Source organism: Sebastes fasciatus, chromosome 20, assembly GCF_043250625.1.
Source record: "Sebastes fasciatus isolate fSebFas1 chromosome 20, fSebFas1.pri, whole genome shotgun sequence".
NCBI lineage: Eukaryota > Metazoa > Chordata > Actinopteri > Perciformes > Sebastidae > Sebastes > Sebastes fasciatus.
The window spans coordinates 15,986,029-16,003,070 of record NC_133814.1 but is presented as its reverse complement, the minus strand read 5'-3'; the positions used below and the strand labels follow the sequence as shown (position 1 = coordinate 16,003,070).

The 17,042-nt window shown below is 41.0% G+C and overlaps 1 protein-coding gene across 2 annotated transcripts in view; it reads left to right on the top strand.

Moving 5' to 3' along the window:
* dnmbp (dynamin binding protein) overlaps positions 1–17,042 on the top strand; it is a 52,917-nt gene that overhangs the window by 32,791 nt on the left and 3,084 nt on the right. For both annotated transcript variants that reach the window (XM_074620716.1, XM_074620717.1), the window contains 9 exons: positions 11,234–11,442; positions 12,447–12,546; positions 12,907–13,054; positions 14,332–14,349; positions 15,692–15,891; positions 15,981–16,111; positions 16,210–16,314; positions 16,454–16,582; positions 16,686–17,021. In XM_074620716.1, coding sequence (XP_074476817.1) covers positions 11,234–11,442; positions 12,447–12,546; positions 12,907–13,054; positions 14,332–14,349; positions 15,692–15,891; positions 15,981–16,111; positions 16,210–16,314; positions 16,454–16,582; positions 16,686–17,021 — 1,376 coding nt within the window. The remainder of the gene's footprint in view (positions 1–11,233; positions 11,443–12,446; positions 12,547–12,906; positions 13,055–14,331; positions 14,350–15,691; positions 15,892–15,980; positions 16,112–16,209; positions 16,315–16,453; positions 16,583–16,685; positions 17,022–17,042) is intronic.

Below are 17,042 nucleotides of genomic sequence, written 5' to 3'. Positions count from 1 at the left end.
AATAGTTGGTGATTAATTTAGTAGTTGACAACTAATCGATTAATCGTTGCAGCTTTTTTCACTTCAGAGAGCAAAACAATACTCTTAAACATTTTCACACCTTAAGAGAAGTTTGGGCGACATGAACATGTTTAAACCCCTTTTCTTAATAAAAAACAAAAGCACAAGCTGTGCAATGCATGTGCAACGTCAATTGTCTGATTTAGATGAGGAAATATCTGTCAAAAGAATTAGTAGTAAGTAAACAACCTACGCATTTAACCAGGCATTTGACACTAACTTTCAACGCTATGTACACATTTCATTTGGTCTTCACCAGCCCCGGAGCAACGATGATATCACCTGTTAACACTGAGAATGGTTCAGAAGTGCAGTAGTATGTAAACACCAAAACAAACTAGTACTACATCAGAAAGTAGGTGTGTGTTCGAGTGTGTTCGAGTGTGTTTCATTGGGAATCGAAGAAGCACTCCTGACTCCCTTCATTGTGTCTGAGAAGAAGCAGGTGGCGCCCCATGAACCCTCCCCCAGTTACCTAGAAACCCACTCACACACACACGTGCACGGCCACAAACACGCACAGAGTACACACCGGCCCCCACACACACACACACACACACACACATCTCAGGAGTCCAAGTATTAATCCCTAGCGTCAGCATGGTGAGTGGATGGCGGGGGTCTGTCTGGTGCCAGGCGGTGGCCGGCACTGGCCTGACTCCTTCACTGCGAGACCAGACTGATACTCAGTGTGTGTGTTAGTGAGGCTTATTTTAGAGATGACGCCATTTTTAAAAAACACCCACACACATGCACGCTTGCTTCTGCAGTGTCTTGTCATCCTTTAATCTTGTTAAACTGTTTCAGCTCTGTCAGGGGGTTTGCCCCGAGTAAAGCATTTGATAGCACGGCTAAAAACATTAGGGCCATCTCGTCGCAGCACTTATTGGGCTTATACGCTGCGACTCAGTGACATTGAGGTGATGGACGAGGCTTTAGAAGGACCTCAGGGGCATTTATAAGGGCCTTTGTTCTCAGTAATCCAGTTATTACTATAACTTTATGTGTGTGTGTGTGTGTGTGTATGTGCTGCAGGCTCACATATTGTACCAAAGAGGGCAATTTAATAAGCAAAATCAGTTTTTTTGCAGGAATAGATAGTGTAATCAGAAATATGTGTGTGTAAGTACAGTATGCACCTGGATTTTTGTTCATGGTTGCAGTCTTAAACTTTTCTACTGCTATATGTTTGAGCGTCTGTGTGTGAGTAATGTGTTGTTATCCAGCAGCGTATGCTCTGTAATCCTGTCGCTGCCATTGGTGGGTGGGCAGTGGTACGGGGGTCGGGCTGGGGGAGTTAGGAGTTAAGACAAGATCTCAGATCGTCTGACAGCATTGCTCTAAAAGACGTCTTATCTCACTGCTGGCAAGCAAAAAAGTCAGTTGGCAAAAAATGAATTAGCTCATTATTCCAGAAGTCTGCATGAGTCAGTCAGTGGTGCTCACTCTTTTCCTTTTGGTTCATCCTCAGTCCTTAAATCATTTCTAATAATCATCCAAGTGTCATCTAGTTTTATTAGTTTAAGATTGTTAAAATGTCCCAACTCCAGTGCAATTCATTTTCATGAACATTTATTTGGTTCATGTTAATAAGGCTTATTACAAGGCTTTGTTGAATACTCCATTCTAATTGGTCAATCACGGCTCTCAACGTTTTTTTAAAATTTGTATAACAGACCGTTGCTATGGACGCAGTTCTGAAGTCGGACTCAGGAGGACAATTTTTGTCAAATTATTGATTTCTTAAGTAAGTAGCCATATAATAAGTGTGATAATGTACAGCGCATGGCCCTGAAGGGGTTTATTTTACAACAATGACCGGCTCGCTGTACATTACCCCTTACTTAGACATACATCAAATGAGCTTTTATACTCTCCATATTAAGTGTTGTCCAAAATTGAAAAGTTGAGCCCCGGGACTAGGAACCTTTTGAGGAACTCGTTGCGTTTCGATCAGGGTCTAAATTTAGTTCCGGGGCCATTTTCTCGGGACTTTTTTAACCCCAAAGAGGCCCCGGTCAGGGGGGTAGTACATTCTGAAAGTACAGGAACTTACGGGGTAGGGTTTGCTGGGATGACCATCACCATCAGAGCATTTCTTAGTTTCATAACATTAAAAGTAAAGTTAGGCTTTGCTGTCGGCTTCCCGAGAGAGAGACAGAGAGAAAAATATAGAGGGATTGAGCAAAGAGACAGACAGCGCGGCGATACGAATGAGAGAGAAGTTATTTTCTGATTGTTTCACGGCGGTTACGTTCTCAAGCAGAAATGAATAACCATCAAACACTCAACAGATGATTTACTGTGGAGACAGATGCTCTTAGTTTCATTTTCAGGTCTTTAGACTGCGGTGGAAACACGGACAACAATGAGCTGAAGGAACCTTTTTACTGGCACCTGCATACGTAACAAGACTGATGTTATCTGTACCTTTTCAGAGGGTAGGCCTATGAGAAAAGACAGCTGATCTTTGACCTTGAGGACTTTCCCATCAGGGCTAGTTTACTCTCGATAAGGCCGTGTTCATACAGCCAGCGTTCGAGATAGTCATATATATGATATCATAACCAAAGTAATTACCTGAAATTTTCAGGACGTCACTACTAGGACAGTATATACTGTATATACTAATGACTACACACTCCAGCGTACAGTATGTACGACAGAGAGCCGCTCTCTTCTGTACACTCGCTGCCTGTCAGATGAACGTGTTGTGCTTTTCATCAACTCATTCATCATTCCAGCCGTTTCCTCTCAGGTTTGTGCTCCAAAGTCTCTACACTACACTCAGCACGTTTGTCACTATTTGGTTGTTTGAATGTTAGTTTGCGGTAAAGACTACCACAGTTGTTATATTTGGTGTGTACTAACTGTCACAGTGGTTACAAGTGTTGATCTTGGCCATTGTGACATTAGCTTCAGGGACTCATTTATTTACATGCAGTGATTATTTTACGGTCATTGGTGGTAAAGTGGTAAAGACTCACTCTTGTTAGTAGATAAGGGTGTCAATCTCAAACACTGGCTGTATGAACAGAGACACTTATATCAATATCAATGCCGTATTTCCCCAATATTTACATTTCCAGTATCAGTTTATGTATATCGTTTTAAGTTGGATAGTTATTAGGATAGTGATAATAAACCATCCTTATGCTCTTGTTTGAGGGTGTTTACGTTAAGAAGCTTACTTCTTTGTCGATAGCAATAATACATTAAAGGTGGTGATGTATTTTGAGGAATATATAGAAAGGCTACCGTGAGGTCAGTCATTGTGCAATGCTCAGAATAGTTGAACTAAATTCTCTTGTTTACTTGTGGGAAAACTCAGAAAGCCCTCAGGCAGATCTTTGTCTTTACTTGTCTTACAACTAGCAACATATTATGCTGCAAGTTCAGTCATCTCAAAGTCTCAAGGCAGTTTCTCACACTCACACAATATTTTCCCACACAGGCAGTAAAGGCAAAAGTCTCTGAGTCATCAGACTGTATGCAAAACTGAGAAAATGTAATATAATTTACCGTTTTTTCCTTTGCATTTGGATCCATGAACATTTCAAAATGTTTTTTTTTTACTATGTTGTTGCACCACAAAGCACCTGTGGGACCCAATAGACCCGTTGTCCTCTCCTACAGCGTCTTCCTTGAATAGGTCCCTCACTTAATGGCTTCGGTTCCTCCTAAAGCTCCTCTCTGCACATATGCAAAACTGATGGTCTCTTGAAGTAATTGGACATTGTTCAACATAGAAATGAGACGAAATGAGAAATTCCAAGGAAGCCAGAGATCACAGTCTTGGTCCCATTTACCATGCAGCTACTTATTTATTCAGCTTGTTAATTAGACTGCAGCCCGTATCCACCTGGAAACAAGAAGAGTGGAGTGTCATGGTGTCCGATAGTGGACACTAAACACAGGATTAAATCCGGAGAAAATGTTACATGTATCAGCACACAACCTGCTTTTGTAACGACTGAATGGATGGTTGTAATTACAAGCAGTTCCCAACAATAGTGCATAAGGGTTGCTGTGAGTTTTGGCCAGGAACAGGAATGTGACCTTTTGACATTTGACCCTAAAAAAGAGATAAACAGGATGGTATGTCACTGAATAAACTCCCCTTTTTTCAATTTCTAAGTGACCTTGTTTGGAGAAACAGCTGGTGGTACAAATCTGGACAAAAGGCTGGGGATCTAGCAAAAATAAAAGTGTGCTTAGTCAATTGGGTGATTCAAAAATATGCTCAAAATTTAGGATTTTGTTTGTTTCTGCAGAGAAATGACATAAGTGCTGCCTCTTTCCTCTAAAACACAAAGTTAATATTTGCTCTGCCTGTGCTGACATGGTTTTCTTAAACCAGTTACCAGTGTCATTGGTTTTTAATAACCCCGATATTAATCACAAGTCACGGCTTGCAGGTTGTTAGGTAAATACAGTTGGAAATGTTGTCATTTTGTAGGAGCTTGTATGAACTTATTCTCATGTCCCAACTGAACACACACTCACACTCACACAGAGTTTCCCGTGTGATCATTTCAGCCACTCCCTGCTCTCCAAAAAAACTTGGCTTGATTATGAGGAGGGCCCCCGCTATTCGCGTTGCCATGGCGACTGTGCATTCTGCTGTGAACTTTGGAGCGGCACACACACAGCGCCGATTGTGTCTGACCTTAGAGCGCTCTGTGCAGGCCAAAACTTTTGACTTTGCACTGCTGTTAGTGGAGCACGCCGACTACAGACCATGAATTCAGACAAGTGTTGTTCGAGAACGGGTTTTGCTGCAGTTGTGCAACACCTCTTCAAAAGATTGTCATTTTATATAAAAAGAAAGAATATTCTTGAGTTTACTTGGTTGGTTTTGTATTTATATAAAAGAGTTAAAAAAAATATCCTTTAGTGCAAGATAACTTTGGAGGATTGAGGGGAAGATATTGAATCTTTATTTTGATAGAATTGAGCCTGTCAGAAGAGGAGCTCGGTCAGGTGTCAGTAGACTGTGAAACATGAAACAGATCTATCACAGAACTGGACTTAGACTTCACTGGACTTGACCCATCCTACTCAGCATGACCACTAATAAATATTAAAGTAGCCAAATGGGAGTTAATGCAGTATAACAACTCAGAAATGATTGTTTCCATCAGAAAAGCAGCATTAAAATCTGAAGGAAGCATAAACAATGTATCCTTCCCTGTATTTCCACCACGAAAAGTTAATATCTGAAATATAACATTTCAATTAGATGTCTTTTAACAAATAGATGAATTAAGCTCAGTAATGAATCTCATGTGACACCTGACTTGAGGCGTAAACATGTGAAAGACGGAAATCAACTTGTGCAGTCAGGATAATATAGTTAAACACAGCAAAGACAGATCTAGCAACGTAAGTTTAAAAGAAGCTAATGTGGCATGTGTACAGCACCTAACAACGTGAAAATTATCCCCATTCCATACTGATTGCACGTCGGGTTTGAGTACGGTTGATGCTAGAATGGATGGTCCGGAGGGACGCTTGCCCGATTCTTCACATACGCCTCCTATCTCCTGACCAACAGGCTATCCTAACCCTAACCATTCACCCCTCCGGACCATCCATTCTAGCATCAACTTTTGAGTATGTGGTGTGTTCATTTTGTCTTGGAAAGTGACAAAATAAAGTATACCCAAAGCAGACAGTATGCATACTAAACATGGTCAGTTTTGGAGTCTGCTGCTGATGAACTCTTTCTCCACAATGTAGTGCACGAAGGAAATTAAATTAAATTGTTGGTGACAGCTCCAAAACCAAAAACCTATTGGTCTAAAATGGTATCAACAAGGATGTTGATTTGTTTGTATACTCACTGCTAACACAGTATACTATGACAGTTAGTATGTAGTGTGTAGTATAGATGCGACGCAGCATGTTGAAGCCGGACACCTGTTGATTCTAAGCAACAAGCAGAGATAGTCCAGCTCCAGGTTTTATTGTCTGCCAGATTGGTCGTCCTCTCTGCTGTCTCTCTGTGTGTGTGTTGTGTGTGTGTGTTTAATGATGGTGGGTTCCCATCCATTCTCATGGTAATTGGAGGTCTGGAATGGAGTTTCTGCAGCGGGACGCGCAGTCCTCTACAAGGCTCAGGAGGTGGACTTAAGATTGACAATGGACTATCGTAGAATGGATGTCGTTGTTTGAACCACTATGTGTGTGTGTGTGTGTGTGTGTTTGTGTGTTTGTGTGTGTGGAGGCGGGGTGTGTGTGCTTGTTTTTGAAGTGGTTTGAAGAAAGTTGCGAGCAGCAGGTGGGTGAAGCCTCATCATCTTCTCTTTTCTCCCTCTTGCTCTCTTTTTGTCTGTGTACGAGGCAGCGGACATATAGAGCCTGGGAGAGGACAAACATTTTAAGAAATATTCTCCCTAAAATTCACTGTTTGTTTTGTGTTTGTACAGCTGAGATTTAAGGGGCAAATCAAATCGTTTCAGTTATTTTAATATCCATTATAATAGCATTGATAAGGGACTTTGTAATCATTAACATGCCATTCTTTGAGCTATTTTGTTGCGCCTATCCAAAATTTTATCCCAGATGCACATTACACTAAATGTGTTTTTTCGGAATGTGATGCCGAATTAAAATTTTAATAAATATTATGATATTATATATTATGTCCCCCTATATCATTGCATGCATTAAAATGGGCAAATCCAGACAAAGTGGTGAAACTGCCTCTTATTCTTAAGTTTAGGTCAAACCTGCAAAACAAACAAAAAAAGCAAGATTTCATACAAATAAGACGACGCATATTAACCATAAATCATAGTGGGATTATGTGAATTCACCACAGCAACACTCCAGTCACTGTCTCACTAATCTTTGGGCACCTGAAGGCCATTCATTTGGACTGAGCTGTCGTTTGTTTGTGCCACCTGATATCCACTTAATGTTTTTTTGTTAAATCCTCGATGACCTGTGCTGATGTATCAGCTGTGACGGTGACATTACTCATACTGGCTGTCTGAAGACAGAAGGTGTGGTGCAGTGATTTTATAATGCCATTAAGAACACTCCCTGTGGTGGCTGCTGTGTATTTGTTTATCTATGAGCTTAGTTATGGACATGATTCATAAGGCGTAACACACGATGGCAATCAAGAACTGGTTCCATCTGAATACATTTTGAAATTGCCTCATTGCTGTGAAGCGTTCAGGCTCCTGTTTCCAAGAAGCGGGTTTACTGAGTTCTCCCAAATCTGGAAAAAGAGCTGTTCCAGGTTATACTTTGCAAAGGTATCCAGATGAAGCTGCTTTCCGCTCTACAATACACTATTGATTCCACCTGTTGATGCCTGTGTATTGCAAACAGTGACTTAAAGCTTAAAGAGACGCACAATCTCTGAGTTTGTGTTCAAATGAGTCTTTGATAATGGAAGAAAATTTGATTTTTCCTAGTGCATTTATTAACATCAGAGCCTGATAGGGAGCCTTTAATAATCAGTTCTCGTCCATATTACGGTTGGATAGGGAGATATTTAATGAAGGCAGGGAATCAGTTCCTCTGCCTTCATTAGCCCATATAACCCCCGATATTTCAAGAGATTACACAGGCAGTGTCTTTGTTTTATTTCTCCAAACTCTTTAATATGTGTAACCAGGTCAGCGCTTGAATGCAACTCATTTATTAACCCTTTCTGTGCAGACGCCCCCCAGCCCCCTGCAGAGTCATCAGCCCTGTTTTTCCTCTTCATCTGGATGTTTGCTCGCCATAAAGAGTCGACCATACAGCTACACCCATGTCATATCAGAACTATAGTACACATGTATGTATAATACATACATGTACTGTATGTGCGCAAGGGTAATTGTACTGCTGTATGCTATAATGATCCTTTAATGATCTTATAATGAGCCGACATGCACACCCAGTTCTATTTAAACATTGTTATTTTCTCCCCTGTAGAGTTTAAACATCACTTTTCTCAAACCTGTTGAATGTTTTCTTGTTAAGACAAGACTGAAAATGCTAGGGGTGTAAATTACAAGTCTCATCATGATACAATATTATATAATTTCTTTGGACAATGATACGATATTTGCCGATATCACAAAGTCTGTCACTATACGATTTCAATTAAATTAATTTAACACAATCAGTTACATTTATATCAACTCACAAAAAGCAACTAAAATATGCTTTGACAGTTTTATTACTGAGCTCTTCCAGACATTTAAATAAAAACTACTCTTTTTAATTAAGAAAAATATAAAGTGGGAATTTCAAAATAAAAGGCGTATCTTAAAGATGATGATATGCATCGATATTTTCACTTTGCATCGATGATATTGGATCGTTGAATTAATATATTGATCCAGATCGATGTATCGTTACACCCCTAGAAAATACAATATATTGCTTTTTGTATAATTACTTAGCAGTTGTCTTCCTGTCAGATACAGTGGGTCCTCTGTTGTCATCATACTGCAGATATTGAATTAGCACTCAACAGGTGTTTACAGTCGGACCACAGCTATACAGTAATGAATGAGCAGCTGATTAAAATCAAATGACACCGTATTATACTTGATTGAGAGGAAAATTAACTGGCCTCAATTCAGTTCAGTGATTTTCTGACTTTACAGACTTGAAAAACATTCCCAACAGTCGTTATCATAAATAATAATTCATAGAACACTTTGTTTCCTGATTAGAAAACCTTCTATGGCCTGATACCTGATATGAGGCTTTCAGCAGCAGGTTGTTGTTTGCTCTGATTTATTAGTCTCTGATTGTTGGCATCCAGTCACAGGCGTGTGATTCAGTAGGTGCTAAGTAAACTGTATGTGGGTGACCCAGGCAGATCCGGTTCCACATGCTGATAGCGACATGTCACACCTTGTGGGCACCTGTGATTATGTGTTTGGCTAATTCATGTAATATAATACTTTCAAATTCAGTCGTCAGATGTGGAATAATTTGGCACAGAATTCTCATTCTTTAACTAATGAAAAGCAGCTCTGCTGTGCACTAGATTTGAAATGAATGAGGTGTATTGTACTTTTAACTGTTTCAGCGCTCTTGCAAACACGTGCACGCTGTCTGTGTACCCTCTTTATAATAATTCACAGAACAAAGAAAAGTGGAATTTGGTGAAAGTAGGTCAAATTCTGGTCATGCTGGTTCACAGGTTGGTTCTGATGGAAATGGCTGCGTATTTAACCCTGTGAAGTGGAGCACATGATGTAGTTGTGTGTGGAGGATCAAACATGTGAATGAGCCGATTGATTCCAATTAAACTCTGAGTCTTTTGTTTTCAGTCTCTCTTTGTTTTGTGCTGCTGCCGTACCGTCTGACTTCTAAAAACCCCTATTAGTGAGCTACTTTCTCACCAGTGTAGCAGCAGCAGCAGCAGTGACGGATGCTGCAGGGAGATGTGGTGCAAGCGGTGAGAAAAGCTCCTTTGGGTCGAGCTTTAGCCAGGTCACGTGAAGAGAGAGAGGGATGAGGTCAGGGTGGGAGGGAGACAAAAGGCAGGTGGCCCAGAGGATCACAGTCGGGTCATAACATATCATATTTTTGTTTGCATCAGAATGTATAAATGTTTGAAGTTTTGCAAGTTTGATCTTAACTCGATACTCTCGTGAGGAAGTGGTCATAAACCAAACCGTGATGCTGCAGCAGTCTGTGGCTATGTGTGCATGTAGCGTGCCCGTGTTTTCAAGTGCACGGGTTAATGAGGGTAAGCAGAGTTAACTCCATTAGCCTCTGACAGCATCTGCTCGAGGAGCGAGGAGGGTGACGTCACCCTCGTCTGTCAACACAACGCAGAACCTGCTGAATCTTCACCTGCTGAGATGTAACGGAGCTACAGCAGGGATTCCCCTCCGCTGATTTATTCATGGTGATTCCTCAAAATATCACACTCTGAACATGTTAATCCAACTTATAACGCAAAGTAACATCATCAGTGCTGCTTGTATTGTATGCACAGGTGTTTCTACTACTACTACTGTATCTTTTCATCCACAACACTTCAGTCAGGCTGCTAATTATCTATATTTTGTCAACAAATTCATGAGGAGACCTTCTGCTGCAGTCGTAAATCTTAGAAAACAGGTCATGAATCTATGCACTCATATTTATGAAAGCATAAATAGTTTCTTTAAACTGTAGCTTTTAGCAAACGTTACTTAAACTGGAGTAAATAGTGCATTTTGGGGGACTTTTTTAGTAGTGTAGGGTTGTCTTATTTCACAGTTTGTGGGTTAATAGATACTCCAGATACCTAAATGTATGTGCACAAGCACTGAACATTTTTTCATGATATGTCCCCTTTAAATAAACCACAATGCCCATGTTCATGATAATGAAGGAACCCTTCAGTGAGTCCAACACTGTGGCTTATTTTATAGTTTTTGGATGACAATGTCAATGGCATGAAGGAATAAGCTCCGGCTTTGGATACACACACAATTCAGTTTTCTTTTCATGGGATTTGTTGCCAATAAGAAAAATAAGAATATCACCAGACATATCGTTTAACCTAACAGACCAATGTCTCCCTGAGTAATAAAAGATACAACATGTATCATCGCTGTCTCCAGCGCTGTTATCTCTGTTCCCTCAGTCCCCCTCTAACTGCCTCTTCTTTACTGTCTGCTCGGTCCCTGAGAGCCTGTACGTCTGTAGCTGCTGTCACAGGCCATTGTGCCGCACACAAAGAGCCTGAGTCCACTCCAGTTTTGGGTCCATTCATAAAGAGCATTGGTGCATGAACCAGGCTCTCCCTCCAGTCCCAGGCACCCCCAGAGATCAGTCCTCTGGGAGTGAGAGCAGAGACAACGATCAAAAGCTAGTCAGACAAGAGGAGGAGTGAAGGGTGGGCCGGGTGGGTGGGCGGGCAGGAGTATGTTTGGATACACTGAATGGAGACGTGGGCTGGGAACGTTTTTTCTGTTTCCCTTTTTGGACTTTGTCATCTTTAGAATCACCCCTTTGTGTTTTTTGCTGCAACAAGCTTTGTGTCTGTGCCAATTTCATGGCAATGAATGAGCAGAAATTGATACATTTATTAAAAGAAATTCATAGATTTGTATTTAACAAAAATATTACAATGATAAAAGAGAAGTAACAATAAGATCAAGATCGATTTCAGTTTAGATGGAGCTAAATCTGTCTCCTCTCCTGTCCTCTCCAGAGATGACGCTCCTGTCGTCCCAACCCAAAACCCTGGACTCCACCCCGACCTCGGACTCCTCCCCTGCCGCCGGTACCGAGGATCCGGAGCTGAGGATGATGGAGAAGAGGGCAAAGGTCATCGAGGAGCTGCTGCAGACGGAGAAGGACTACATCAAAGACCTGCAGATGTGTGTCGAGGAGATCGTCGAGCCGCTGCAGAAGAAGCAGGTAAAGAGATGGAGACGTTGTGGAGGTGGAGTAAGAGCTTGGTAAAGGGATAGTTAAGGTGTTTTTGAAGTGGGGTTGTATGAGGTACTTATCCATAGTAAGTGTTTTACTTAGAATATATCAGCCGCTTTACTTTATTGTCAGGCAGCCCTTTCCGATGGGGAACTGAACCGTTTTCTACGCTCTCTTCAAAGCCACCAGACTCCATTGACAAAATCAGTAATTTTATCTGGCAGCACAGAGTTACGGTCTGCCGTCGCCTCGATCGGCTTCAGTTCCCCATCGGAAAGGGCTGAAACATTTGTTTTCAATAAAGGGCAAAAATTTGCAAGGGATGGTTTCAGTTTCTTTTAGTTACAAAACAGAACACAGATGTTTGTTTTAACTGATTTATTTTTCATATATTTGGATTTTTAGGGTAGACTTCATATGAGGTGCCTGTGAAACATCATCCAGAGACAACAGGAGCAAAGAGAAAACATTAGAAAAATCATAATTTTAAGTCTTTTGAGACACGTTTTGATCAGGGATGTGACATTTACATGGAACATACCATTATTGACCTCTTTGTATACATGAATATACAGTTTGGTGTCTGACTGCCTGGACTCTGCTGCATTTACCCGCCCTTGCTCATCTAATCCTCAGTAATGGAAGATGAGAGCAACATTAAAAAATATCGTCTACATTACCACTGTCAGACTTTCACTTTTATTTCAGCATGCAGACCATCATTACATTGTTAGTCATCTTATTTTTTTGTTGTACTTGAGTTGAGGAGACAGCTGTGACCTGAAACCTGGATCAGGTGTTTACATACCACAGCATCGTGGTTTCTATTTTCAGCTAATAGAAACAGGTTTCTCAAACCTGGGATCAGTTTCTAAATCAAGGCTATTGTGTTTTACATAAACAAAAACATAACAAGTATGCTCCAAAAAAGTGAACAGCACAGATTAACTTTTATCTCCGTTTTAAAACTTTCTATCTGCGTCTCCTAAAAGGTGAAGAATGTGGACTTTGACGGGCTCTTCGGCAACATCGGCTCTGTGATCGACCTGTCACAGCGCCTGTTTGAAACACTGCAGGAGACCGACTCCATTGGTAAGAAAATAGTTTTTAAAAGATGCATATCCTATGACGTGATTGTTTTACTGACAGTTGAGTCAGGTGACCTCTTTCTGCACAGTGTACTTTGTACTTTATTCACGTTTAAACCTGATCAGATTTTATTGGATTGAACTTTAAACGCATTTTGAAAAAAGCCACCGTTAGAGGAAGTTGTCTTTTAATTAATTCTTGAGTTTTGCCCCCAAACAAATTTATGTCTGTACCAACTTACCCAACTATGTTCTCTGTTTGGTGTAATTTCTCATAGAAGTAAAACATATCCTCATTCTTCCTGTCCTATTTCTCTTTTTAAACAAACACATGACCTTACGTTTCTGCACCCTGTGCTCTCAGGAACGGTATTTCTGGGCTTCAAAGCTGAGCTGGAAGAGGTGTACAAGATCTACTGCCAGAACCACGACGATGCCATCTCTCTGCTGGAGAGCTACGAGAAGGACGAAAACATCCAGTGCCATGTGTTGGAGTGTCTGGAGAGACTCAGGTGAGAGACCGAGAGCAGGAAAATATGTCCGAAAAAAGGGGGTCACTCACTAGTTGTAGTTTTAGATTTCAGCTTTGACCTGTGTGTTTCAATTTTAAAAAAAAACTTTTGCATTTGAGTGACCAAAGTATTGCATGTTGGTGTGTGTAAAAGCATGAAAACAAAGCAAGAGTGGCCACTAATACAAATATAAGTAAAACATTAACTGTAAAAGGTTGTTGATCATTTATTGTATGTAGAGTTCAGTCAGTGATAAAGTTATGGGAAAGTGTGTGATATGAAAACCTTTTCAAACTTTAACCCTGAATAGGTTTTTGTAGTAGATTAATAACTTCGTCGTCAGAGTATATGTTGTTTCAAAAAAGTCCCGTTGTTATGGAGTTCAAGGGTACAGTTATGTTTCCTGTTAGTCACATGGGATTCATTTATGACGGGGTTTCTTTAGCAGACTTTGAACTTTAAGTTATGACAGTGACGTGCAGTCGCAGTAAACTAAATCTTTAAACAGAAGTAGTGCCTTTTCAGACTGAAACATTTAAAATCTGCCATTTTTCTGTGAAGATACCTCACGTCACTCCTGCTGTGAGCGCGCTACGTGAACACTATGAGATGGAGCTGCTCCTCAGTAATGTGGAGCAGTCCAAAAATGTGCCCTACCTGGTTTCACCAGCCTGGTTTCACCAGCCTGGTTTCACCATCAGTGACTCAGACATTTGAATTGACACTGCTGTAAAATAAAGTGTTTGAAGATAAACACAGACCGGAAGCTTTAGAAAAAAAGGGCGCTGGTTCCAAGAAGAAGGCGTCACCATAAACAAAAGGATAATGTGCAGCTTGTGTGTGCACACCACCAATCCTTTGTTGACATAAAGTTGTTTTTAGTTTCTCTTGAAATACAGTTTTTCTAGTCATTTTAAAAGTTAATGTTGCCTTGTCAGGGAAATAATAGTCTTTTCTAAATTGTGTGTGCGTCTGTTGCAACCTACTGAGCTTTAAAAGGTCACTTAATAGAAACTGCCAAGTTTTACTGCCACACTGGGCCTCTGTCCAGCTTTAAGAGAGAATTCACAAAACAAAACCATAACAACGGCAGGTGCTTGACCTTGCAAAGTAAAATCCTGGATTACGTTTCTGCATAATCCTCCTCTTGAGTTCTGCAGACTTTAAGCCTTGTGGAAAAATGAAACATTCATGAAAGTTCTCACAGTTCATAACAGTAGGTTTATAAATCCTGTTTTTGTCATCTTTCTACCTCTTCCCATCCTTCCCTTCAACAGGGCCATATATCGCGAGTGGTAAGTCTCCACAACGAGTGTCGCCGTGATTTCCAGCATGAGAATCATCTTGACCGCATGCCTTTTGCTCACTAACCCCTCTGGAAATTACCTCTTTGTGTGTGTGTGTGTGTGACTCTAAACTCTAAAAGCATCTGTGCTGCCATTTCAGTTCCCTTCCCCCTGGGCTGAGATGAACTCATACTTTGCTGGTTGTGTTTGCTGGTGCATGTGAATACTGTATACTCTGGTTGTGACGAGATATATATTCCTCCTCTTCTGTGGATAAGCAAAGTGGGAAACTCATCTAATGCCATCTTCTGGACTAAAACAGCAACAGCAATTTACAGTAACTGGTGTCCTCAATATTATTAAAAAAACATCAGTTATAAGATGTTTTCTCTATATTATGAGAATATTGTGACATGTACGTCCTCTTTATGGAGAATAGAGAAAGTCCGGTAACCAAAAATCCACTTCTAACACATAAGGCTGATATAGATAATTTCATATCTCCATAATATAAATCACAATATAGCATGTTTTCTGGTAATTCCATAAATAAATAGTCTGTATGAAATAACCACATGGTAAAGACTATTTTTGTAAATTAAATACTTGACTTAATTAAGAACTTTTGTGCAAAATGAACATAACAGCTCAAGTGAAATTATATAGAAAAGAAATTAATAAATATTTGCATCTATACACACTTTGTTTACAAGCATGCCCATAGTTTAATTTAACTGAGTTTGATCAGAGAAATTGCAGTAATGTGCTTGTTATTATCAATTTAGACGACGTAATTGTGCATCACGATATCTCGATATATGATTTCATCACGATACGAATCCATTGAAAGATGATAAATTATCATATTGAATTATCGCCCAGCCCTTTTTAACACCATAAACATGTGAAATGACACGTGAAAAATGTGTGTACTATAAATTGGCAAATAAGATTCCACAAATCAAACACCAATTTCTTATCCTTATTATGTCAATAGCAAGAAATCTAATCACATTTTGGCTGTAAACAACCAAATTATCCAGTTGAATGGGTTGCTAGTTGCTTAGTCCTCTAGATTGCATTAAAACTAAGCAAATCAATATTGTTTTCTCTTATTGTGCCTTCCCTGTTCTTTTATGTCTCCCATAAACTGTATTGCTCATCATCAGAATATATGAATATGTGATGATGGTTACATATCATTGGATCATGAAATCTATATGATATATAGAGACGTGTGTGTTATATGAACATGGGGACATAATTCAACAGGTGTAATAGTGGCTGACTGGATGCGAGAGTCTGTCCCTCCAACCAAACCCTATATCTCCCGTCTCTGTCATGTCTTCAGGGGGAAAACAAACTACATCAACCTGGGCTCTTTCTTAATCAAGCCGGTGCAGCGGGTGATGCGTTACCCGCTGCTGCTGATGGAGCTGCTGGGCGCCACGCCGGAGAGCCACCACGACCGGCCCCAGCTCACTGAGGCCCTGCTGGCCATCAAAGAGATCAACGTAAACATCAACGAATACAAGCGCAGGAAGGATCTCGGTAAACCGCCCTTAAACTCTGCTGGTTTATCCGTAAAGTATTTATATCCCGTACAAAGTGTGAACTGTCCTCCCTCTGCTGCTCCACAGTGGTGAAATACAGGAAAGGCGACGAGGACACGTTCATTGACAAGATCTCCAAGCTGAGCATGCACTCCATTATTAAGAAATCCAACCGCGTCAGCAGCCACCTCAAACAACTCACAGGGATCTCACCCCAGGTACATCACTGCTCTGAGCTAAGCTCTGAACCCAAGTGGAAGGTGTCCATGAAAACGTGCTGGTTCTGATCTCTTTGTCTTCTGTCTTTTTCTTAAAGATTAAAGATGAAGCGTTTGACGAGGCCGAGAAGAAGTTCAGGCTGCAGGAGAGACTCATCAAGTCTTTTATCAGGGACATATCCTTGTACCTGCAACATATAAGGGTAAGCGCTTTTTACCACTATCACATGAAAAACCTCCAACTCAGTGGCTTTGTTATTTTATTACAAGTTTTATTCAGTTTCTGTTTTAGACTTGTGCAAATATTATAATATTGTGTTTTTCCATTGCAACCTATTGTAGGAATCAGCATCTGTAAAGGTCTTGGCAGCCATCAGTTTCTGTGACATCTACACGGAGCGCAGCGTCCTCGACCCCGAGCGCTTCCATAAAGCTCACCGCTGCATCAGCGACACGCAGTTCACGCAGTTTGTAAGTCCTCTTCTTCTGTTTAGCCTCACTTAGTTGCTGTAAAAAGTGTATTGGGTATGACCTCTGATTACATCACGTTATCTGTCCCTCATTCCCTGAGCAGAAGGAGCGCACGGAGGCCTTAGTCATCGACCCGCTCAACCAGCTCCTCCTCATGTTCGCCGGGCCGCACAAACTCATCCAGAAACGCTTCGACAAGCTGCTGGACTACGACAACTGCAAGGAGCGCGCCGACCGCCTCAAGGACCGCCGCGTCCAGGACGAGCTGCAGGCGGCGCGCAACAACTACGAGGCGCTCAACGCCCAGCTTCTGGACGAGCTGCCCAAGTTCCACGGCGGGGCGGAGGATCTGTTTACTGGCTGCGTGAGGGCCTTCGCTCAATCCCAGAAGGACTTCATGAGGACGACGCTGGGGGAGCTGAAGCCCCTCCTACAGGCTGTGAGTAACTTTGATTATTCT